This window comes from Triturus cristatus, chromosome 4_1 (genome assembly GCF_964204655.1).
Source record: "Triturus cristatus chromosome 4_1, aTriCri1.1, whole genome shotgun sequence".
Taxonomy (NCBI): domain Eukaryota; kingdom Metazoa; phylum Chordata; class Amphibia; order Caudata; family Salamandridae; genus Triturus; species Triturus cristatus.
Genome location: NC_140585.1, coordinates 429,194,968 through 429,218,770, shown reverse-complemented (window position 1 = coordinate 429,218,770; position 23,803 = coordinate 429,194,968). Strand labels below are relative to the sequence as shown.

The following is a 23,803-nucleotide window of genomic DNA, read 5'->3' as shown; positions in this document are numbered from 1 at the left end:
ATTTACAGTACAAATGTGTCTTTTTTGCACTTGCTTCTTTGCACTTTCAATCATATTAGGGTTATCTTTGAATATGATATTAGATCACAAATAGATGTCCCTGAAAATATAGTCATTACATGTTTACAATTAGATTTTAACACTTGCACTTTATATATTTTGCACTTAGGGTAGCACTTTTAAATAGGTTATGCACTGAAAATATGTTTACAATTGATTAATGTAATATAGAGTCGATAAGAGATCAATGTATCAAAATTCATTTATGCAATTAATTTTAAGATCATGGGGTCTATGATTATACAGTAGGATACACTGTGTATTTATAAAATTAGGGTATTTGAACCATATTCAAAAGGTTTATCTACAAAGAATATTGATACTGTGCATTTATGCGGACATTGTTTGTATGATAAAAAAACGATATGGAGGATTTCTTCTATGTCTATACATTTCCACTTGCACACTGTCACTTTAAATGGGTATCCCACAGTATGTAGCGCTGTCATGTGATCAAGTCAGGTATCTGCCAAAACGCGTCATGGCGGAGAATGTTTGGTGTGAATAAACTGAAAATTGCACTGAAATTGGGTCCACTCTCGTTTTTGGTCCCGTGGAGAGGAATTGTGGAGAACGAGGTATATATGTGATCAAGGCCACATGTCTGGCAGCCGAAACGCGTCACTTGGACACTTGATGCTTGAATAAATAATCATTTAACTATCAATTTTGCCTTTGGAGTCTGTTTCCTGGTGTTGCGCCTTTCTTTGGATGATGGTACCCCTGGGATCCTGCTGTGGAATATATATATATATATATTTTACTCCGATCCCCCACAAAGAAGGTGGGGCAATCCAAGCTGTTTTACTGAGTGAATTTATTTTTCACTCTTCATCAACATAAGACACGGTCTCGGGGGATGGCTGCCAGTGGTGGCTTGAGCATACCTGTGGGCATCTCACATTTTAAAAAGTAGGAGGCAAATATTTTGCAGAGTTGGGGTACAAACAATTTTTCATCTACCATTCTCTGATGTGACTGTTGAGAAATCTACACTAGATGAGAGATTAAGAAGTGTATTTTTGTTGGAGGGTGCCCTAATGATTCAATAAAATTACGGGATATTGAAAGCATTTGGGATGTGTCAAGTATTAAAACTTGCTAATTCATCATTGTGTATTTGATGGTTAGAATAAGTTAATGTGCATTTTGATGAGATACTTTCAAGCTTTGAGTATCTCAATTTTTTGGGTATTCTACATTTTAAATATTGAACAGTAAGAACAACGTTAATGCTTCTGAAAATACTCTGAAATGTCTTCTATTGTAAGCAGTCAAAATGACGGCATCTCAAATGTGCGTTCTGCTTTGTTTTGCAGTATTTTTCGATGTTGCTCTTGGTCTTTCTCATCGAATTGGTAGCTGGTGTTCTAGCATATGTTTATTATCAAAAGGTAAGTTCCATGTTCTACATTTTCATTTTCATTTCATTAAGGCCTGGTATTTAAGGTTTGACTGAAAAACAAGTGTGATGCTTTGTAAAGATGTATTTAAAGCCAGGAGGCACTATTTTTGATCGTTTGCAACTTCAATATGAAGTAGCATCTTAAAACGTTCTGAAAAGGAAAATGAAGGGCATTTTTAACTGAAGATGCAGTAGATGTTATCAAGTAAATCAATTTCTGCACAATAAGTGCTGGCTCCCACACAGAGATATAATAGAGGCTATTTATCCTTCTTTGAAGGAAACAATGGCATTTGTTATACATAGTCAGACTCTGGTGGCCATTTTCCATTATGCTTGAAGGCACAGCCATAATGGCTCTCTGCTGTCTATGACCAGAATAAAGCTTCTAAATCTCTCGGGAGGCCAGACACTGACCTACCCGGATCTATAGTGGCAGGGAGAGAAGGGGAGCAAATTTACCAGCATTCTTCGAAACTTTCCCTCTGGACCATGCATTGTATCCACAGAGGACCTGATTACGAGTTAGTCGGTTAATGCTAACCCATGTGTTAGCCCTTGTTTATCCATGGTTGGGAATTAGGAGTTTGCAGGCATTGATAATTGCCTGAGGTGTTTAGTACCTCAAGCTTCGTTAAATGTCGGCAGGTCAACCCGACATTTAATTTAACAGGGGAAATGGACTGTGAGAAGGTGGGAAATGTGTTGAATGTGCATAGTCGTGTACAAGAAAAGTATAGTGCAAAGATTGATGTCCGTTCCAGGCGAGAGGTTGGTGTATGTGGCAGAGATTGGGTGAGAGCCCACATTCCTCGCCATGTGAAGAAAGGCCATTCTAAGTTTCTATCCCCGATGTTGGCGAGAGAGGTAAAGGGTCATGTGGTGGTCCTGGAGAATGCCAAAGTGTGGAACAAAAGTATGGTGGTCATGGTGTCGGGTCCGAAGAAACTGAGAAAATGCGAGCTGAAGTGTCCAAAAAGACGAGCATTGGTGATGGTCGACCTACCTCTGCGAGAAGAAAGTTCCTACCAAAACTTTTTCGGGGTTTTGTGATGTATAGGGAAGGTCCCTATTTGACATGTTAGGGAGGTTCTCAAATGAATCAATTTTAGGTACGACATATTTGGAATATGTTGTATTGCAATTACATTATTATATTGTTTTGTTTCTGTTCTCTCCTTTTCCTTTGCAGGCTCCCTCGTTCGTGTTCTTTATTTTATTTCTCAGTGTATATTTGGAAATTATGTGATATGTGCCTAAAATCTTGTGCATTTGAAGGGAAGGGGGTGTGGGGATTGAATGCTGCATTCCTGGCACGTGAGTTCCATGCCCGTGCTGAATGTAGGCAGGGTTCAATCAGAGGTCAGCAGCTGCTGCCTGAGTCTCGGTGTTGCTGGACTTACCAATAAACGTGCCACCTGTACAGGTGTCTTCCTTTCAGCTACCATCCCTCCAGCCCCCTCCTCTTTAGCCCCGTGCCTCTTGTACCCTGGCACCGCTTCTCCTGTATCTCTTGTGCCTCTCATCAGCCACTGCTGTTATCACCACTGGAACGCAGGTTGTCTATGCTGAAAGCAGAGCTTTGAGAATGAGGTCTGCAGAGACCGTGATCTGTCCAGTCTCCGGCTGGGATTCACCACAGGCAAAGTAGTATTTTTGTGACTGGCAAAGCTTCTGCCTTTTAGAAAAAAACAGCAAATGCCGGTATTTTGTGCCACAAATGTTGCCTTTTCAATCACAAAACTGGTGAACCCAGGCAGCACAAGTCTGGGGGTCTGTTATTGTGTCGCTATGTGAGTAGGACTCTTTTGTGACACTTCTTCACAGCATCAGCCCCCTGCCCTCCACTCCCGAATGTCCTGACTGGAGGAATTATGTGGGGATTATGTGCGTGGCTACTTGACATAAATGATACACAGGGGAACTGGATGGGTATTGGAGTCAGATTGTTTGCAATAAAACAACTGCTTCTGAGCATTCTGCCTGGAGTGCAGTGCTTGCATCATCAGAACGCTAATGCGGTCGTTGTTGGAAGCACTGCCGCTGCAGCTGATCTTGATTAAAAAGTAAGCCTGAACCTTGAAGGGAGACTCAATGTACTTTAATAGCTTGGATCAAGTAAGCCAATCACAGCGCTCCGTCTCACCGCGTGACTTTTCACACGTGTCATTGGCTCATCAAACCGCGGGAGGCTTGTCTGAGAGCCTCGCCCCCCGTGTCATTATAATTGAAATGTCGCTCATACTTACCGCGTGCGGAGGTCTGAATACATTCCATTTCACCCTCATTTTCATTATTCTGTTTATTGGTATGCAGCTAGGTGAGGAGCTTAAGCAGCACCTGAACCAGACCATGATGGACAATTACGGTCAGCCGGGAAAAGAGCCCCTGACGCAAGCGATCGACCGCCTGCAGCAAGACGTAAGAGCACACACCCTGTCCTCGTGATATATTTTGGTATTTAATCCTTGTTTCATTTTGGTTTCAGCAATCTGTGCTGTCGAGCTGGCTTGTTTCTCGCTCCATCTCAAGCTGTCACATAAAATGAGTGCAGGGATATTCATATTTCATGCAGACTGCTGATTGGAAACTTAATTCCGAGTGGCTCACCGCGGATCTTCCAGAAGTAAATCGGAGCACACGGAGAAATCCTTTAAATAAGTTGGAACAGAGCATCAACTATTGGGTCAAAACCTGCAAACAAATTTGTAGATTGATTATTTAGATTTGTAAGTGTTCTCTTTATATTCAAAGGAGCCCAGGTAAGGTTTACACTGGCGTTGCGCGGGCTCTGCCATTGTAAACCTCTGACCTGGCAGGCGGTCCACCGAAGGACTGCCAGGTCTCAGTGGCCGTTGCCCTTCCATAATAAGGGCGGGGTAACTGTCACTCATTTCCCCTGCCTGTATTTGCCATGGACAGGAAGAAAACTTAGTTTATTGTCGGCTACTTGTTTTACGTCACTGGGAGATGAGTTTAAAGTTCTAAACAAAAACGTTCGCGCAAGAACCACACTCCACGCTGTTACTTGAAGCGTAAAAGGCCATTTTATTAGGACATGGTTGCAATCATTTAGACTTTATTCGACAGTACATAAATGCAATAAATATACTTTCCCCAACCCATACCGACTCATTCTCCTTTCATCCATTCTCAAAACCATCTCACCTGTTAGACTCTTCCCCCATTCACTCGGTGACCTCCTTCCTCTCCCCATCACTTGCCCTCCAAGCATCCTCAGTGTAATTTCCTTCATTGGTCATTGCTTCCCGCGCCCGCTATCAGTCACCTGTGTACCGCCGAGGGGTGGATCCGCCCGTATGTGACTACCCACCCCTCCAAAGCACCGTGACGCCTCTACTCTGCAACCCTGCCCTAAACTGGCACGCTCAGCCCAAATTCTATCCCAACCCTTCACTTAATGTCTGTAGGGTGGGTGGGCGGACAAACTTTTCTCTCTCCCCCCCCCGGTGGTGCTCAGGTGTCAGGAAGAGGCCGGATACTCCTCTCCTGACACCTATATACCCTCCCAACTCCCGCCCCTCTCCTTCCTATGATCCCACCCCCACCATGTCCTTCCGGTCGTTGCGCGAATTCCCCGGGGGAAGACTGGTCTGCGACCTTCACTTCCCCCGGGGCCCGCATCGTGCAAGAACCACACTCCACACTGTTACTTGAAGCGTAAAAGGCCATTTTATTAGGACATGGTTGCAATCATTTAGACTTTATTCGACAGTACATAAATGCAATAAATATACTTTCCCGAACCCATACCGACTCATTCTCCTTTCATCCATTCTCAAAACCATCTCACCTGTTAGACTCTTCCCCCATTCACTCGGTGACCTCCTTCCTCTCCCCATCACTTGCCCTCCAAGCATCCTCAGTGTAATTTCCTTCATTGGTCATTGCTTCCCGCGCCCGCTATCAGTCACCTGTGTACCGCCGAGGGGTGGATCCGCCCGTATGTGACTACCCACCCCTCCAAAGCACCGCCAACCAGGGAAACCCCCAGAGGGCGGTTCCCTGCCCCACCCCCAGTTCTAGGGCGCCTTTCGCCTCCATCCAGTCTACCTTGCGACACCCGTACAACGTCCTCTCGCGCCGGGACACCCCAGACTGCGAAAGGCGCACCTATTCTAAGTATGACCACCGGTCCCCAGTTTGCCATCCTAACGCTCCAAGCACCAGGTGGATGACCATCCACCCCTGAAAACTATGTCCAGCGGCAACAAGCAGCTTTTCCCCCACGAACCCCGTCCGTGACAAAAATGTACCAATGCAAACAACCACCTGTCTTTCTTCCCTCCGTCTCTTTAACAGCGGACCATCCCCCTGTAATCCTTGTCCATCGCACCCCAAACTCCTTTCTTGGCAAGGCCCAGTCGGTGGATGACAAACCACCCGTACAGCCATTATCCGTTGTAATCCAGTAACCTTCCAGGCCAATCCCCCATCCCTGAAGAGCGTCCCAGCCCCAAACAAGACCGCCTGTGCCTCGTCCAATAGTCCCATTACCTGCGGGCCTTTCCCCCGTAAGCATGTCCAACAGCCCTCAAAATCCATCCTCTGCAAAGCACCATCGGTGGCCTACCATCCACCCATAAAGCCAGCGCACTTTTCCAACAATGTACATTTCCAAAGCAATCCAGCCATGAAAAGTGCTCCATCCCAAACCAACCGTCCCCTCAAACAGTCCCCCATACCTTAGAGCTAGTAGTTGTAAAGCATGTGTAACCGCCCCCAAAAAAGTTCCTCCTCTGCAATGCACCATCGGTGGATGACCATCCACCCTTACTCCAGTGTCCCTTGTAACCAAGAAACATGTCCAGGAGCCTCCCCATCCATGAAAACGCCCCCTCCCCAACCAGGCCACCAGTGTCCCCCAAACAGCCTCATTCACTGCAGCCTGACTCAAAGAAGAGTTTGAAATTTCGCCAACTTATGACACTTTGACAGCGTTTGCTGGACTCGAACCCTTGTCCTGTGAGATCCTTTGTAACCACAGGCACATGACTTACCATTGAGCTATAGCTCCTGGTCATGTAAGCATGCTAGACGTCCCCCAGAGACCCTGCATTGCAATGCGCAGCGCTTCTCCCTAACCCGCTTCCCAAGTTCCTTTGCAATGAAACATATCCCCTGCCAAGCCTCTTGGAGTAAACCAGACCTGCCCTGTTTCAAAGAACCCCCTGTTTCGAAGAACCTTCTCTCCAATGCCTTTGCTTGTAGTGGAGCCAGTTCCCATATCGCACGGCCCAGTCACGCCACACTGGCCGCCACGCTCACCCTGAGTCAATTCCACCATTCACCCCACAATCATCAAACATCCCAAATGACTGCGTTCCCCCGCCAGATGACATCCGTACACCCGCTATGTCGCCTCTGTTGCTGCCCAACGTTCGGGAGAGTGTCCACCTGTCCATGCGACCACATTGGATCCCAGGCCACTCCCCCTACCTGCAGTAGAAAAAGGAATGATTAGTCCCGTAAGAATTAAGACCCTGTCCCTTCCATCCCCCAATCTCTCCAAATCCCCGCCCAAACCCTTCTGTTTACTAGAACGGCACCACACACCATCCTATACTGCCATCTCCCCAATCTCCGACTTCCCCCCCCCACCCCCTAACAGCCATCCTGATGCCACCGCCGTGCCCGCCCTCAGGCGTAAGATTCGTGCCACTCCTTAAAGGAGCCACTTCCTGTCGGCCCCAGTCCTCGAACGAAACCTAAATAGTCTGCAGCGCCGTTAAACTACCTTCCACATGTGGCAACCCCAATTCCCCAGCCATAAGGCCCTCCTTTCGCTCGCCACCAATCACTGGTGCCTCAGTCCCCCCCCCCTGCACTCCCCCTCACCACAGCCACTGCGCCCATGTCCGCTGCCCCACCGGTACCACGTCAACTCGTCTCCTGTATCCTGCACTACCATGCTCCCAGATGCCCCCGATGAAATAGCCAAAGTGTCAGCGGTGTTCCGACACGACCACCGTATGTTGGCTCCTTGCCCCTGACACGGAACACATCTCCCTGATGTTTAAAGGAGAGTGTGACATTTACCACCATACGACACCGACAGCGTGTGCGGACTCGAACCCCTGTCCTACGAGATCCTTCACAAGAGTAGGCACAAGACCTACCATTGAGACATAGGTCCTGGCCCCCCTACCGAAACTACACCCCGCAAGCCAGAATCCTTGCTTCCAAATTGTTGCCAGCCACAACCCCGGTGACGATCCCCACACGCATCGTGCAGTGCCCGAAAAACCCCCAACCCTGTCCGGGTCCCTCAAGCAGCGGCCCAAGCCTTCTCCGTCTCCTCCGCTACCCCTCCGGCGCACCCCCGCAGCCCCCTTTACTGCGACGCCTACCGAGAGGTGAATATCATAACAAGTGGCCCACAAACTACCTCTACCAGTCCCACTCCCCATGCAAGTCCCTACCTGCAGAACACTGCCCTCGGCACGCCTCGCGACCCTCACGCTCCAGATACTGAGGCCCCCAGGCCCCTGCCCACCCGCGCGTCATTTGGGCCCCGGGTTCACCAGGCCCCCAGCATCGTCCCCACCTTACTGAAGGACTACCATTGCATACACCGAGGAATGAGCACCCGGTGCCAACCAGGGCGTGAAACCTAAGCTTCCAAGTACAACTCCGAGACATTAACGTCCCCATTCATTTACCTGAGCGTCCGCCCAGGACCTCCCCTTCCAGACCGGAGCTGCCATCCCCCGTGGATCTCCGTGTCCCCGCTCCGTCTGCGGCCGCACTCGCCTGAAACAAACAACAAGATGGACTGGTTACCTACACACCCCCCACCCCCCCTTTCCAAGGCAATCCCCCACGCCAAGGCCCCATTGGCGCCGTACCAATCCTTGCATGTATCACCACCGAACTCCCCCGTTGACCAGCTGTGCGTCATGCGGGCCCTGGGTCCCCAAGCCTCCAGCATTGTCCCAACCTCATTGAAGGAAATACCATTGCATACACGTAGAAAATTGAGCACCTGGTGACAACTAGGGCGTGGACACGGTATTGGCAACGTACGACACCAAGACGTACACCCCCCCCCCAGTCATTTACCTGAGCGTCCGTCCAGGACCTCCACTTCCAGCCCGGAGCTCCTTGCCCCTGCTCCGTCTGAGGCCGCACTCGCCTGAAACAAACAACAGAATGGACTGGTTACCTGCACCCCCCCCCCCTCCAGGGCAATCCCCCACTCCAAGGACCCATTGGCGACGTACCAATCCTCGCATGTATCACCACCGAACTCCCCCGCTGACCAGCTGCGCGTCATGTGGGCCCTGGGTTCCCCAGGCCTCCAGCATTGTCCCCACCTCATTGAAGGAAATACCATTGCATAACTGAGAAATGGCGCACCCGGTGCCAACCAGGGCGTGGACACGGTATCGGCAAAGTACGACACCAAGACTTAAACCCCCCCAGCCATTTACCTGAGCATCCGTCCAGGACCTCCTCTTCCAGACCGGAGCACCTTGCCCCTGCGCCGTCTGCGGCCGCGCTCGCCTGAAACAAATAACAAAATGGACTGGTTACCTGCACTCCCCCCCCCCCCCCTCCAAGGCAATCCCCCACTCCAAGGCCCCATTGGCGACGTACCAAAACTTTGCATGTAGCGCCACTGAACACCTTATTGAAGGAAAATACCATGGCATAAACTCAGAAATTGAGCACCCGGTGACAACCAGGGCGTGGACACGGTATCAGCAAAGTACGACACCAAGCCTTAAAACTCCCCCCAGTCAGGTACCTGAGCGTCCGTCCAGGACCTCCTCTTCCAGACCGGAGCTCCTTGCCCCTGCGCCGTCTGAGGCCGCACTCGCCTGAAACAAATAACACAATGGACTGGTTACCTGCACTCCCCCCCCACCCTGGCAATCCCCCCCTCCAAGGCCCCATCGGAGACGCCTGTCGCTCATTGCACCGACCTAACCAGTAGCACCCGGTGCCAACCAGGGCGTGAACACCCAATCTTCACAGCATAACACCAAGCCCTCGGACATCTGGCCTATCGCACTGTATCCGGCACACCAACTCCTCTTCCGTCACACACCGTCACAGTCTTCCATCTGCACCCCCAACCCCAGCCACACCACCCATCACACCGCACATACTCGGAACTCGGTAGGATTCACAAGGTTGCGTTGCTCAATGCGCGAATCCCTCGAAGGAGGGCAGGCCGCCGCGGACCCCCCTACTGCTTCTGGCCAGCGTCTCAGAGCCGTTTTGCGCCCCGCTGGTCCTGGATCCCCTCCCCCCACCAGGTCGCCACAAACAGGTGGGCCCAAGCACCACCGAGCCCCATGCCGTGCTGGCAGTCCCTCGCCCCTGTCCCAGATACCCCTCGCAGTACAACCGACACCAAGCTGTCGCCTGCCCCCCCCCCCCACCTCCCTCCTATGCCGAAGCCTCCGGGCGGCCCCAGTGCACCATGACCAAATAAAGAAATGGCGCAGGTCCAAGAATTGATGGGCCCATACCCCCACCTCGCAATAGGTGCTTCCTTGGTGGCTCCGCACACCGCCAAGAAAAGATCCCCGCAGCAGTACATAGCGTGACTCGACCCGATGACGTGGAAGCGCTGCACATGGCTCCATGGTCCCTTCACTCATGCATGCCTGTCGATTAGCGATTCGCCCCCGAAATCGGCTGAGGCGTGAGAGCGAACTCGACCCGAAGGTATTGGAGCACCTTACATGTATCCCTGTTGACAGTACCCAAACAGGCATGGGGGGTGAAAAAATTTGCCCAGGATCACCGACGCGGCCGCGAATGCGAACTCGACCCGAAGGTAATGGATCGCGTACAGGGCCCCGCATGCACGTTACACATGCCAGCATGGGGTGAAGTGATTAGCCCAGACATAAGGTGGGAACACGACCGCGAGGCTCAAACCCAGGTTCCCAGCAACAGACGCGGCATCGCAGCCGATCTCGCCGTCCCCGCCTCAAACCGCCCGCCGCGACTACAGGGCCCACCGCAGACGCGCGCACTGGCTCCAGGCCCCCCCCCCTCCTCCTGCGGGCGAAGGCAGCATTACACAAAACCCGCCGGCGGGCACGCAGCCGGACTCCCGCTCCCTCTCCCCAGCTCAGGATGCCCCCCCTTACCGGCCACATCCCATGTTCCGGTGCCCACCGCAGCAGATCTGGTCCTCGCACGTCCACGCCACCCTCAGCGCGACACTCCAGGCCTGCGTCTGCTGTACACGCCTGGCCGCAAACGCTGCACCCGGCCGTCCGGACTCGCGCTCGCCTTACTGCCCAGCCAGCCACCGCGCCGTATCGTCTCCTGGGGGCCTCGCAACCGAGACGCTCTCCCTAGCCCAGCCAGGGCATAACGCTAATCTCCGACAAACTTTTCTCTCTCCCCCCCGGTGGTGCTCAGGTGTCAGGAAGAGGCCGGATACTCCTCTCCTGACACCTATATACCCTCCCAACTCCCGCCCCTCTCCTTCCTATGATCCCACCCCCACCATGTCCTTCCGGTCGTTGCGCGAATTCCCCGGGGGAAGGCTGGTCTGCGACCTTCACTTCCCCCGGGGCCCGCATTGGCAAATGGGTGATTGAAACATAGCCCCTGCTGGGCACACCTGCAGCTCTGTGAGGGAAGATGTCGCTGTTGTGTCTTCCGTCACACCACACAAATCCCCGTCAGGCAGGAAGGGATCTCTAAGTAGGGAAGGTAGTCCCTCATTGCCTCTGCCCCAGGAGGAGCGGCAGACTGTTTAAATGTTCCAATAACATTTAACCTAGTTGCCGAATTATTGTTTTGCTAGCCCCACAGTTTGAGTTTTCTTACTGATGAAGGTGTTCAACGTGAGTTTTATTTTCCCACCTGGTTGTTTTTGTTATACTACGTTTTCCCTACAATGTCATATACTCCGTCACCCTTTCAGGCCACATTGTCTTGCTACAGACCAGCATGTTTAACTTATGCTAGACACGTCCGTCCCGGTTCACGTCCCTACCCTCTGAAGTCAATCATAGAATTCAACCATTACATCGTTTTCGCTGCATATTTATTTTACTCAGGTGTTTCCTTTCTCACTAGTCTCAGCTATACGTAGATGATTGAAGGACGTCCCATTATAATAGGCAACCTCTTCCTTTCTCAACAAAAGGGATGACATACATCAGTACTGATATTCGGAGTGCAAATAAGGCAACGTGGTTCAATCAGAACCTCAAAACATTAATTCTAACGTGTATAATATTATGAGCCAATTGGGCATAGAGCATATTAATAAAACAAGTAACAATATAGCAGTCCTAATGTCAATCTAAATTGTGATCCTAAATGAATTCAAACCCTAAATAAAAATTACATTTCATGTTTTTGAAAAAATTGTAATTTTATTCTATTCTATCTTCAATGCAACACTATCCCTAATTTTAAATAAAATGAAATTATTATTTTACCCAATTCTAAATTAAACAAAGTCAATGTAATTAAACAACAGTACTTAAACTGTATCTAACACTACTGTTAATTTATGCTTTGATTAAAAGTTAACGTTGAAATGACTTGACCAAAACATAGCCAGATTTCCCAATTTGATGGTATGCATTTTATTCATCTAGCAAGGATTACAAGCCGATTTGACTTAGCAGAATTCAACCCTGTGACCAATGGACAAACGGGGATCTCCATAGTGCGTGCATTAGTCCACTGACTCACCAGCTCTGAATTTGAAAATAATGCAAAAGTAGAACAAGCAACATCCTCATAGTAGTGCAGGATCTGTTTTTATCCACAGTAGACTGGTGGCAAGGCACCCACAGTAGCACTCCACATCTCAAATACTCACTTATAAGACCATGGGGCATATCAGCAAGGCGAGGCGATAGCATTATCGCCGCTTTTTCGGCCAAAAAGCGGCGATAATGTTATTGCTAAATTAGCAAGCTCACGCTAACACGTGAAAACTTGCGTTAGCGTAGGAATTCCTAACGCCCAGTGTTGCATCTCTAATGAGATGCAAAGTGGGCGTTCCTGACCTGACATGACAGGAGAAATGTCGCTAAGCAACATTTCTCCTATCATCAAGCCCCACGCTATAAAGCATAGTGGCAAGAAAAGTAGCGATAACCCCTGTTATCGCTACTTTCCTTACGCCTGCTTCAGGACTGACTTAGCCATGATATCCTATAGAAGGTGGATATCCTGGCTAAGTTTGTGAGTCCCTATCATCAAGCTAACGCCACATTGCGTGAGATTATCGCTGGGTTTCCAGCGATAATCTCACGTTAGGCAGTTAGCGTGAGGATTTTTATCGCTTTTGAGATAAGCGTTGCTAATAGCACGCTATCTCAGCGATAAAAATCTACGCTAGCCGGCGATAATTAATTATCCTAGCGCTAAGTGCGCCGGTTGTTGCTGATATGCCCCATTGTTTCCTCAGGCCTAATAGTCTTAAATGTTGTCCAATTTGTAGTATGATCCATCTTTCCGATGACGTATGATGGATAAGGCTATTTATCCCATATCCCTGACCTCTTCTGACAAACCTTGGTTGGTGGCACCTGCTAGTTGTCAATCCCACAATATCTACAATTGTGAGGGCAGCAAACACTACTATTCTATGTGAGTGCAATGAAAATCTGAAGCCCCCTTGTAGCTCCTTCTCCTGAGAAGTTGTTCAGCTCAGTATTGAAGTGAACAGAAAACACTAATATTTGGGAAATAAGGACATGTGAAGCTATAACCTCAGATCAGCATCTGAAGGTAATTTGGCCCTTTGTATAAAAATATCTTGGTGGGAGCAGAGGAACTTAAATTTAAGTTTCATTAGATAAAATGGGGATATTTATTTGAGTTTGTTTTGCAGACAGTGCTTTCGAATGAATGACTGATCTAGCTTCCTGGTTCTGCACACATTGCAGCCTGTCGATAATGTTTTTTGGCATTTCTGAAGATCATATTGCAGTGATCTCATTGTACCGTGGCCTGGGATCTTGTCAACTGTACTCAATGATTCCTTTGCAGTTATGTGAGCTCTTTGTGGATCACAGACAGGTGTAATTGTTCTTCCTTTACCACTACATTGTTTTAAAGGGAGAAGAGAGAATCAAAGGTAACATCAAATTTCATTTTGGGCTGGGACCAACCTGATAATCGCAAAGGAGGCCATCAATATGGACATGTATTATCATCTGTGCTAATCAGTTCTAAAATTGTTTTTAGTGCTATTTCTGACAGCAGTAGCTCTCACACATCTATTGATTGATGTAGTCTAACAAGTTGCTAATTTATTATCTACAGAGAAATTAATCTGTGCATTGTATCAAAGATCTGCAAGTCAAGCATGAATTTTTACAACTCGGTATATTATTTCTGAAAGGGTACTAATGAGAGACAAGAACCCTAGAGAATATTGCACCCAATCCATTGCATGGAGAATTCAGTGGACCCAAGCGTGGTCAACTGCCCAGGATATAAAATGTGTAGTTTAGTCCACTTGACCACCACTGAAATTCCCATCTAATCTCTCAAACCATTTTTTTTATAGGATATCATAGTTTCCTTCTTGTTGCAAGTTGCAGGGTTAAAGGGAGAAATGCTGCTACTGGACAGTTGCTCAAGGGGGGGACTCAGAAACTTGAATACCAGACATCTTTGTACTGTGGGTTTCCTTTGCCCCTTCAATAATCACCAGTTGTTAGACTTGGGGGTCTCTAGTTGGCACAGGTATGCACTTGTGACAAATAGGGACCCTCTCCTCTAGTCAGGGTAGGGGGTATACTCCTAAAATAACCCCTGCTCACCCCCTTGGTAGCTTGGCACAAGCAGACAGGCTTATCTCAGAAGCAGTGTGTAAAGCATTTGTGAACACATACAGTAATCAAGTGACAACACTACAAATGGACACCACACAGGTTTTATATCAAAAATAAGTATTCTTTATATAGATTTACCACAAGACCATTAAACTACAAAAATACACAATACTGTTAATTTAGATGGTAGAAGTTTGCTCAGTTCTCTTTAGTTCTTAAATGCGACACTTTAAGTCAATGTACCTTTTAGATGCGACACGCAGGGCAACGAAAGTGTTGCAACGATGTTGATGCAATGAAGTTTTTGGTGCAAAGAAATAAAGACATGAAGATCTTCCAGATGCGTTATGCTTCTCCGATGTTGCGAGAAGACTCGACTCGATGCGTCAGCTGCAGCGGCGACACCCTTTACGCGTTGCGACGACAGTGGCCTTGGCAGCGGCACTCTTCTCCGACGTTTGCGAGAGGCTTCCGCTCGATGCGATATTGCCACAACGACAGCAGCTCCGACGGCGGCACGCTTCTCCGTGGATGCGAGGTGCTTTTCTTGATGCGGTGCAATGCGACAACTACGATGGCTGCGATGGCGACACGCTTCTTCCTCGATGCGAGACTCTTCTCTTGATGCGGTGCAATGCGTCAGCTACGATGGCTGCGATGGCGACACGCTTCTTCGGCGTTGCGAGACTCTTCCTGAATGATGCAAGACGCTTCCGCTCGATGCGATGCTGCAGCGGCGACACACTGTACGAGATGCGACGACTACAGCTCCGACAGCGGCACGCTTCTCCTTCTTGAGTCGCGCTTCCAGCTCCTTGCGACACGCAGTCCCTCAGAAGGCCCAACAACAGCAGCAGGCACTTCCAAAGAACTCTGGGGAGCTGGGGGGTGAAGTCTGTTGTTCCTGAGACTTCAGCAGGAGGCAAGCTCTGTTCCAAGCCCTTGGAGATCCTTCACAAGTTGAGCAAAAGTACACACAAAGTTCCTTTCTCCTCTCTTTGGCAGTAAGGCAACCACTGCAGGCCAATCCCCCAGGTTCAGGGATAGTTTCCTCCTCAGCTTCTTCTGGTTCCTCCCTCAGCAGAGGTTCTTGTTTTCCCAAAGTGATCTAAATTCTTGGGATCAGGGTCCCAATACTTATAGCCAGAAATCTTTTGTCATCTGAAGGCAGAGGGGCCTTTGCCCAGTCCAAACCAATTCCTGAGCATTTTGTTTACCAGACTTCCCCTTTCCTTTCACAGTGCAGGGCAGAAACATTAGACGCCCCAAAGGAGGTGGAGCCAGCATTGTGGAAGGCAAGTACAGCTCTGGAGCACTTTGTTGACAGGCTTCCTTCTCTTCATTCACTGTGCAGGGCAGAGACATCAGCCGCTCCCCAGGAGGTGGAGCCAGCATTGTGGAAGGCAGACACAGTCCTATTCAGATCCCAGGTGCAACTCCTCCCACCCATCTGGATGCAGATCTCTCTATTCACCGCTGGGACACCTCACCCTGTCTCCTGGAATTCCCCAGCCCTGTCACTAAAACTCCAGACAAAGAAATACACACAGCCTAGCAGAGGCAGGTTTGAATGGTTAGACAAGAAAATGCCTACTTTCTAAAAGTGGCATTTTCAAACACAGAATGTTAAAACCAACTTTACTAAAAGATGTATTTTATCATCCTGAGTTCAGGCATACTAAATTAGAATTTCTACCATGTTCTCTGAGTCAGTTAAGATTTTAAGATGTAATAACCAAACTGCCCATTCTGGCCTATGGAGAACAGGTAGCCTTGCAATACTGAAAAACGAAAATGGCTGTATTTGACTATTAGAACATGCCACACACACCAGGGCATGTCCTACCTTATCCTTATAATGCACTCTGCCCTTGGGCCTACCATAGGGGTGTCTGATATGAAGAAAAGGGAAGGTTTAGAGACTGGCAAATGGGTGCACTTGCCAGGTCAGCATGACAGTACCAGACTGCACGCAGGCTCTGCAATGGCAGACCTTAGACACATGTTTACAGACTGCCTCTGTGGGTGGCACAACCAGTGCTGCAAGCCCACCAGCAGTATTTGGATTACAAGCCCTGGGCACTCCTGGTGCACTGTACTAGGGTCTGACAAGTAAACCAAACCAACCAATCATGGAATCACAAATCATACATTAATTTACAAATGGGAGCACTTGCACTGTGGCACAGGACAGCAGTGGCACAGTGCCCTGAGCAACTAACACCAGCAAAAAAAAACATGAGGCACACCGAAAAATGGAAGGGAGACTCACGCCAATGTGCCAGGTCTAACACGTGTCCCCTCCAGCTGAAATGTAGGGAGAATTACCCTACCTCCTGGGAGTTCTCATCACTAAGGCGGAAAAACCTGGACAGACCATCAGCATTGGCGTGTTCTGTACCGGGACGATGTTCCACCGTGAAATCCATCCCCTGTAGGGAAATGGATCACCTTAACAGCTTTGGATTCTCGCCCCTCATCTGCATCAACCATCTGAGGGGCCTGTGGTCTGTCTGAACCCGGAAGTGATTCCCAAACAGGTAGGGTCTCAGCTTCTTCAGTGCCCAGACCACAACAAAAGCCTCATGCTCAATAGCACTCCACCTCTGTTTCCGTGGAAGTAACCTCCTACTGATGAAGGCTACAGGTTGATCTACGCCCTCCTCATTCATCTGTGATAGAACAGCCCCCACACCATGCTCTGAAGCGTCTGCTTGCACTATGAACTCCTTGAAGAAGTTGGGTGCCAAGAGCACGGGCGCTGTGCACATAGCAGTTTTTAAGGCCTCAAAAGCTTCCTGACAGGTGTCAGTCCAAATCACTTTCTTGGGCTGCTTCCTGGAAGTCAGCGCCGTCAAGGGTGCAACAATGTTGCCATACCCCTTGACAAAGCTCCTGTAGTAACCCGTGAGTCCTAAGAAGGCTCTCACCTCTGTCTGGGTTTTGGGCGGCTCCCAAGCCAGGATGGTTTCAATCTTGTGCTGTAGGGGCGCCACCTGGCCGCTCCCTACCTGGTGTCCCAAGTACACCATGGAACCCTGCCCGATCTGGTACTTACTCGCCTTGATCGTGAGGCCTGCCCTCCGCAGCGCCATCAACACTTCCCAGAGGTGGCGCAGGTGTTCTTCCCAACTGGCGCTGAACACTGCGATGTCATCCAGGTAGGCGGCACTGAACGAGTCCAGTTCAGCCAACACCTGGTTGACCAACCTCTGAAAGGTGGCAGGGGCATTCTTCATCCCAAAGGGCATAACCCGGAACTGGTAGTGCCCATCTGGTGTGGAGAATGCTGACCTCTCCTTTGCCCCATCGGTCAAGGCGATCTGTCAGTACCCAGACGTTAAGTCAAACGTGCTGAGGTACCGCGCAGGCCCTAGCCGATCTATGAGCTCATCAGCTCTGGGGATAGGGTGTGCATGAGTCCTGGTGACTGCATTGAGCCCTCTGTAGCCCACACAGAACCGGAGTTTGGGTGTGGCACCCGGCGCGGCAGCCTTGGGGACCAAGACCACTGGGCTGGCCCAAGGTCTGCTAGAGGACTCAATTACCCCTACTGCAAGCATCTTTGAGACCTCCTCTTTGATGCAAGCCCTTACCCTGTCAGTCACTCTGTAGGCCTTGTGCCTCACAGGTGTACTGTCCCCAGTGTCCACCTCATGGACGAACCAATCAGTGACACCAGGAACCAGGGAGAACAGATCAGAAAACGGTCCCAGCAACTGGTGACAGTCATTCTGTTGCTCAGGGGTCAGGGTGGAAGAGAGGTTGACACCATCCACTGACCCATCTTGCTCTCGGGCTGACAGGAGGTCAGGAAGAGGCTCGGTCTCCTCCTCCATCCCAGCATCTGTTCCCAAGAGCATGTCCACTTGGGACCTCTCCAAGTGGGGCTTCAAGCGGTTGACATGCAGGACCCTCAAGGGGTTCCTGGGAGACCGCAAGTCCACCAAGTAGGTAACCGGACTTTTGCGCTCCACAACCTCAAAGGGGCCGGTCCACTTATCCTGGAGCGCACAGGGCTCCACTGGGGCCATGACCCACACCTTCTGTCCAGGCTGAAGCTCAACCAGAGTGGCATTCTGGTCGTACCACCGCCTCATCTCCTCCTGGCTGGCTTCCAGATTCGCCTCAGCGAATGCCTAGTTTGGTTCCTGAAGGCTAGCATGTAGCTATATACATCCTGGGGAGGTTTCCTGGGAGATTGCTCTCAGCCTTCTTTGACCAGACTTAGAGGTCCTCTTACGGGGTGTCCATAGAGAAGCTCAAAGGGACTAAACCCTAGAGATTTCTGTGGCACCTGTAAGCAAAGAGCAGGCATGGTAAGAGGACGTCCCACTTACGCCTCATAGGTTCCTCAAGACCCATTATCATGCCTTTAAGGGTTCGGTTGAATCTCTCAACCAACCCGTTTCCTTGGGGGTGGTAAGGAGTGGTGAACTTATAGGTTACACCACACTCCTGCCACAGGGACTTCATATACTTGGATATGAAGTTGGTGTCCCGGTCAGACACTACCTCGTGAGGGAATCCCACTCTGGAGAAAATTCCCATCAGTGCTCGTCCCACCACGGGGGCCGTCACTGTCCTCAGAGGTATGGCTTCCGGGTACCGGGTGGCATGGTCCACCAAGACCAGGATGAACCTGTTGCCCATGGCTGTCTTGGGGTCAAGTGGCCCCACAATGTCAATACCCACCCGTTCAAAGGGGGTGCTGACTACAGGGAAGGGCCTTGCGCTTCCTCCCACTCTTACCACTTGCCTGGCAAGTCTGACAGGTCCTGTAGTGAGTGTCTGAACTCCTGCGCATTTGGGGCCAATTCAAACGGGTGACAAGCCTTTCAAAAGTCTTGTCCTGCCCCAAATGTCCTGCCAATGGAACATCATGAGCCAGCCCCAGTAGGAAGGCTCTGAAGCGCTGGGGTACCACCAGCACACGGGCTGACCCAGGCTCAGCAACCTTAGGCTCTGTATACAGGAGATCATTCTCCCAGTAGATACAATGTGATCCAGAGTGATCAACTGCTGCCTGGTCTGCAGCCTGTTGTCGCAGACCTACAAGAGAAGGGCATTCTTTCTGCTCCTTGCAGAATTCCTCCCTGGAGGGTCCTCCTTCTTGCTGCCAATGGGTCAGCTCAGGCAGGTCCCCCAGTTCGGCTACCTGTTCCCCTGTAGGCTCCAGGGCATCCCCCTCAGGGTCTGCTCCCTCCTGGACCGTGAGAATTTCGGGGGCCGGTTTCCCGTGCCCCCTGCCTCTCCTCTTGCTGGCAGGTACCTGGGCCTCCCTCTCAGGCTACAGGTCCTCTTGAGCACCTTTACTCGCTCTCATTGACCGGGTGGTCACACACGCCTAGTCGGGCATACCCAACATTTCTAAATGTGCATTCCGCTCCACCTTCGCCCAAGGTGAGCTCTCCAAGTCATTCCCTAACAAACAGTCAACAGTCATGGCAGGCCTCACAGCTACCTGAAGAGTACCAGAGACCCCTCCCCCCACTCAAAGGGAACCTGAGCCACCTTGCAGTGACTCTCTGTGTTGTCAGCGGCAACAACTGGGTAGAATGCTCCAGGGACAACCTGCTCTTGAGACATCAGGTGACACTTGACAGCTGTCACACTGGCCCCTGTGTCTCTCAGAGCCTCCACTCTATGGCCATTAATGGTCACCCACTGCCTGTATTTTTTAGTGTTATCAGGCAGGCAGCTGGGTCCTAGGGACCACCTCACAGTCTCCTAATGAGTCAAGGGACATCTCTGCGGGACCCCACCCACCTTGGGCACCCCTCTCCTCACCCAGGGCTACACTAGCCATCTGCCGGGGGGATGCACCAGTGGGTGCTGGTTTTCCAAAAAGGCGACACTTGGTATCATTGGCAAAATGACCCAGTTCTCCACATTTGTAGCATCTCGGTGGCCCTCTTTGAACAGGTGGACCTGTCGGGGCCCCTGACAGTTTCTGGGAGGGGAGGCTGAGAACCTTTCCCTTGGTTCCCTTGGGGATTACTTTGGGGCCTCTTATGGAACTCCCTCTGTTTACCCTTGTCCCCCCCACTCTTCTGCTGGGGACCCTGCCCACTCTTGGCGGAGTCTCCCACGTGACCCTTGTGGACCCTGGTACTGACCCAGCGGTCCGCCTCCTCAGCAAGCTTCCTAGGATTAGTCAGCCTACTATCAATCAGGTGCTGCCGTAGCTCAGGAGAACAGTTACTTGACAAGTGCTCCCATGCAATCAAATCAAGCAGTCCCTGAAAATCATTGACTTTGCTACCCTTCACCCAACCACACAATGCTCTGCAGAAAAAAAGTAACATATTCAACATAGGTACTGTTGGCTATCTTTGTGCAACCCCTGAACCTCTGTCCATACATCACAGGGGTCAAACCATATCTAGACATCAATGCATCTTTCATGTGGGGATAGGAGTTATAGACATCAGAAGGCAAGTCTAGCAGTGTGTCCCGCCCCTCACTAAGGAACCGTCTCCACAAACCCGCTCCCCAATCCTTCTCAGGGACCCGGTGGGAAGACATGGCTACCTCATAGGCCTTGAACCACTGCCCAATATCATAATTTAAAAAAAATTCCTTCACTACATCTTTAGGGATATATACTCTAGATTCCACAGGCCTTGACGGTGTGCTGCCACCAGAGGGAGCAATTTCTAAACTCTGGGCTTTCAACTCCAACTCCCTCAAAACCTTTTCATGTTCATACTGGAGCTTCTTTTCTTCTAGGGCTAACTTTCTACTTTGCATTTCAAATTCTAACTGCCCACTTAAATTGAGCTTGGTCAGCTCCAATTTGTGCATCCTACACTATTTTCTATCTGCCAAAACCTCTGGAGATAGACTTTTACCAGAAACACTGCTACCAGCAGGAGGAGGGGTTCTCCTTCCTCTTGGACCCACTGGCCCATCCAGCTGCTCCTCTGCATTATCATCATCAGTGGCATTCCTTGCTTCTACCCAGGCCCTCAGCGCCTTGTAGAACTCTGCCTTGTTTTTGCATCCAGTAGTGCAAACATTAATTTTTTTGCAAAAGAATTTCAGCTGTTGTACTTTGTAGCTTTCCAGTTTCTCTTCTTCCCATTCCCATTCCCATTCATTATCAACAGAGACTATGGATGCTGCTTTCTCCATGGTGGTTAAACTAGGCAGTACTCAAAAATAGAAAGTCCCAAAAAAGAAATCTACCAACAAGTATTGGTTGCGTTATGGTCTGCACTCACTAAGTAGTGTTCACCAATCACTGTACATGAGTCACAAATGCAAGTCCAGAATCCTCACCGCTGACTACCAATGTTAGACTTGAGGGTCTCTAGTTGGCACAGGTAGGCACTTGTGACAAATAGGGACCCTCTCCTCTAGGCAGGGTAGGGGGGTACACTCCTAAAATAACCCCTGCTCACCCTCTTGGTAGCTTGGCACGAGCAGACAGGCTTATCTCAGAGGAAGTGTGTAAAGCATTTGTGAACACATACATTAATCAAGTGACAACACTACAAATGGACACCACACAGGTTTTATATCAAAAATAAGTATTCTTTATATAGATTTACCACAAGACCATTAAACGACAAAAATACACAATACTGTTACTTTAGATGGTAGAAGTTTGCTTAGTTCTCTTTAGTTCTTAAATGCGACACTTTAAGTCAATGTACCTTTTAGATGCTACACGCAGGGCAATGAAAGTGTTGCAACGATGTTGATGCAATGAAGTTTTTGGTGCAAAGAAATAAAGACATGAAGATCTTCCAGATGCGTTATGCTACTCCGATGTTGCGAGAAGACTCGACTCGATGCGTCAGCTGCAGCGGCGACACCCTTTACGCGTTGCGACGACAGTGGCCTTGGCAGCGGCACTCTTCTCCGACGTTTGCGAGAGGCTTCCGCTCGATGCGATATTGCCACAACGACAGCAGCTCCGACGGCGGCACGCTTCTCCGTTGATGCGAGGTGCTTTTCTTGATGCGGTGCAATGCGACAACTACGATGGCTGCGATGGCGACACGCTTCTTCCTCGATGCGAGACTCTTCTCTTGATGCGGTGCAATGCGTCAGCTACGATGGCTGCGATGGCGACACGCTTCTTCGGCGTTGCAAGACTCTTCCTGGATGATGCAAGACGCTTCCGCTCGATGCGATGCTGCAGCGGCGACACACTGTACGAGATGCGACGACAACAGCTCCGACGGCGGCACGCTTCTCCTTCTTGAGTCGCGCTTCCAGCTCCTTGCGACACGCAGTCCCTCAGAAGGCCCAACAACAGCAGCAGGCACTTCCAAAGAACTCTGGGGAGCTGGGGGGTGAAGTCTGTTGTTCCTGAGACTTCAGCAGGGGGCAAGCTCTGTTCCAAGCCCTTGGAGATCCTTCACAAGTTGAGCAAAAGTACACACAAAGTTCCTTTCTCCTCTCTTTGGCAGTAAGGCAACCACTGCAGCCCAATCCCCCAGGTTCAGGGATAGTTTCCTCCTCAGCTTCTTCTGGTTCCTCCCTCAGCAGAGGTTCTTCTTGTTTTCCCAAAGTGATCTAAATTCTTGGGATCAGGGTCCCAATACTTATAGCCAGAAATCTTTTGTCCTCTGAAGGCAGAGGGGGCTTTGCCCAGTCCAAACCAATTCCTGAGCATTTTGTTTACCAGACTTCTCCTTTCCTTTCACAGTGCAGGGCAGAAACATTAGACGCCCCACAGGAGGTGGAGCCAGCATTGTGGAAGGCAAGTACAGCTCTGGAGCACTTTGTTGACAGGCTTCCTTCTCTTCATTCACTGTGCAGGGCAGAGACATCAGCCGCTCCCCAGGAGGTGGAGCCAGCATTGTGGAAGGCAGACACAGCCCTATTCAGATCCCAGGTGCAACTCCTCCCACCCATCTGGATGCAGATCTCTCTATTCACCGCTGGGACACCTCACCCTGTCTCCTGGAATTCCCCAGCCCTGTCACTAAAACTCAAGACAAAGAAATACACACAGCCTAGCAGAGGCAGGTTTGAATGGTTAGACAAGAAAATGCCTACTTTCTAAAAGTGGCATTTTCAAACACAGAATGTTAAAACCAACTTTACTAAAAGATGTGTTTTATCATCCTGAGTTCAGGCATACTAAATTCGAATTTCTACCATGTTCTCTGAGTCAGTTAAGATTTTAAGATGTAATAACCAAACTGCCCATTCTGGCCTATGGAGAACAGGTAGCCTTGCAATACTGAAAAACGAAAATGGCTGTATTTGACTATTAGAACATGCCACACACACCAGGGCATGTCCTACCTTATCCTTATAATGCACTCTGCCCTTGGGCCTACCATAGGGGTGTCTGATATGAAGAAAAGGGAAGGTTTAGGGACTGGCAAGTGGGTGCACTTGCCAGGTCAGCATGACAGTACCAGACTGCACGCAGGCTCTGCAATGGCAGACCTTAGACACATGTTTACAGACTGCCTCTGTGGGTGGCACAACCAGTGCTGCAAGCCCACCAGCAGTATTTGGATTACAAGCCCTGGGCACTCCTGGTGCACTGTACTAGGGTCTGACAAGTAAA

General features: G+C 49.9%; 1 protein-coding gene across 3 annotated transcripts in view; it reads left to right on the top strand.

Moving 5' to 3' along the window:
* LOC146855075 (tetraspanin-11-like) overlaps positions 1-23,803 on the top strand; it is an 899,585-nt gene that overhangs the window by 429,837 nt on the left and 445,945 nt on the right. For 2 of the 3 annotated variants that reach the window (XM_085652574.1, XM_085652575.1), the window contains 2 exons: positions 1,380-1,454; positions 3,782-3,886. In XM_085652574.1, coding sequence (XP_085508700.1) covers positions 1,380-1,454; positions 3,782-3,886 — 180 coding nt within the window. The remainder of the gene's footprint in view (positions 1-1,379; positions 1,455-3,781; positions 3,887-23,803) is intronic. The other variant, XM_085652576.1, reaches the window with a different exon arrangement.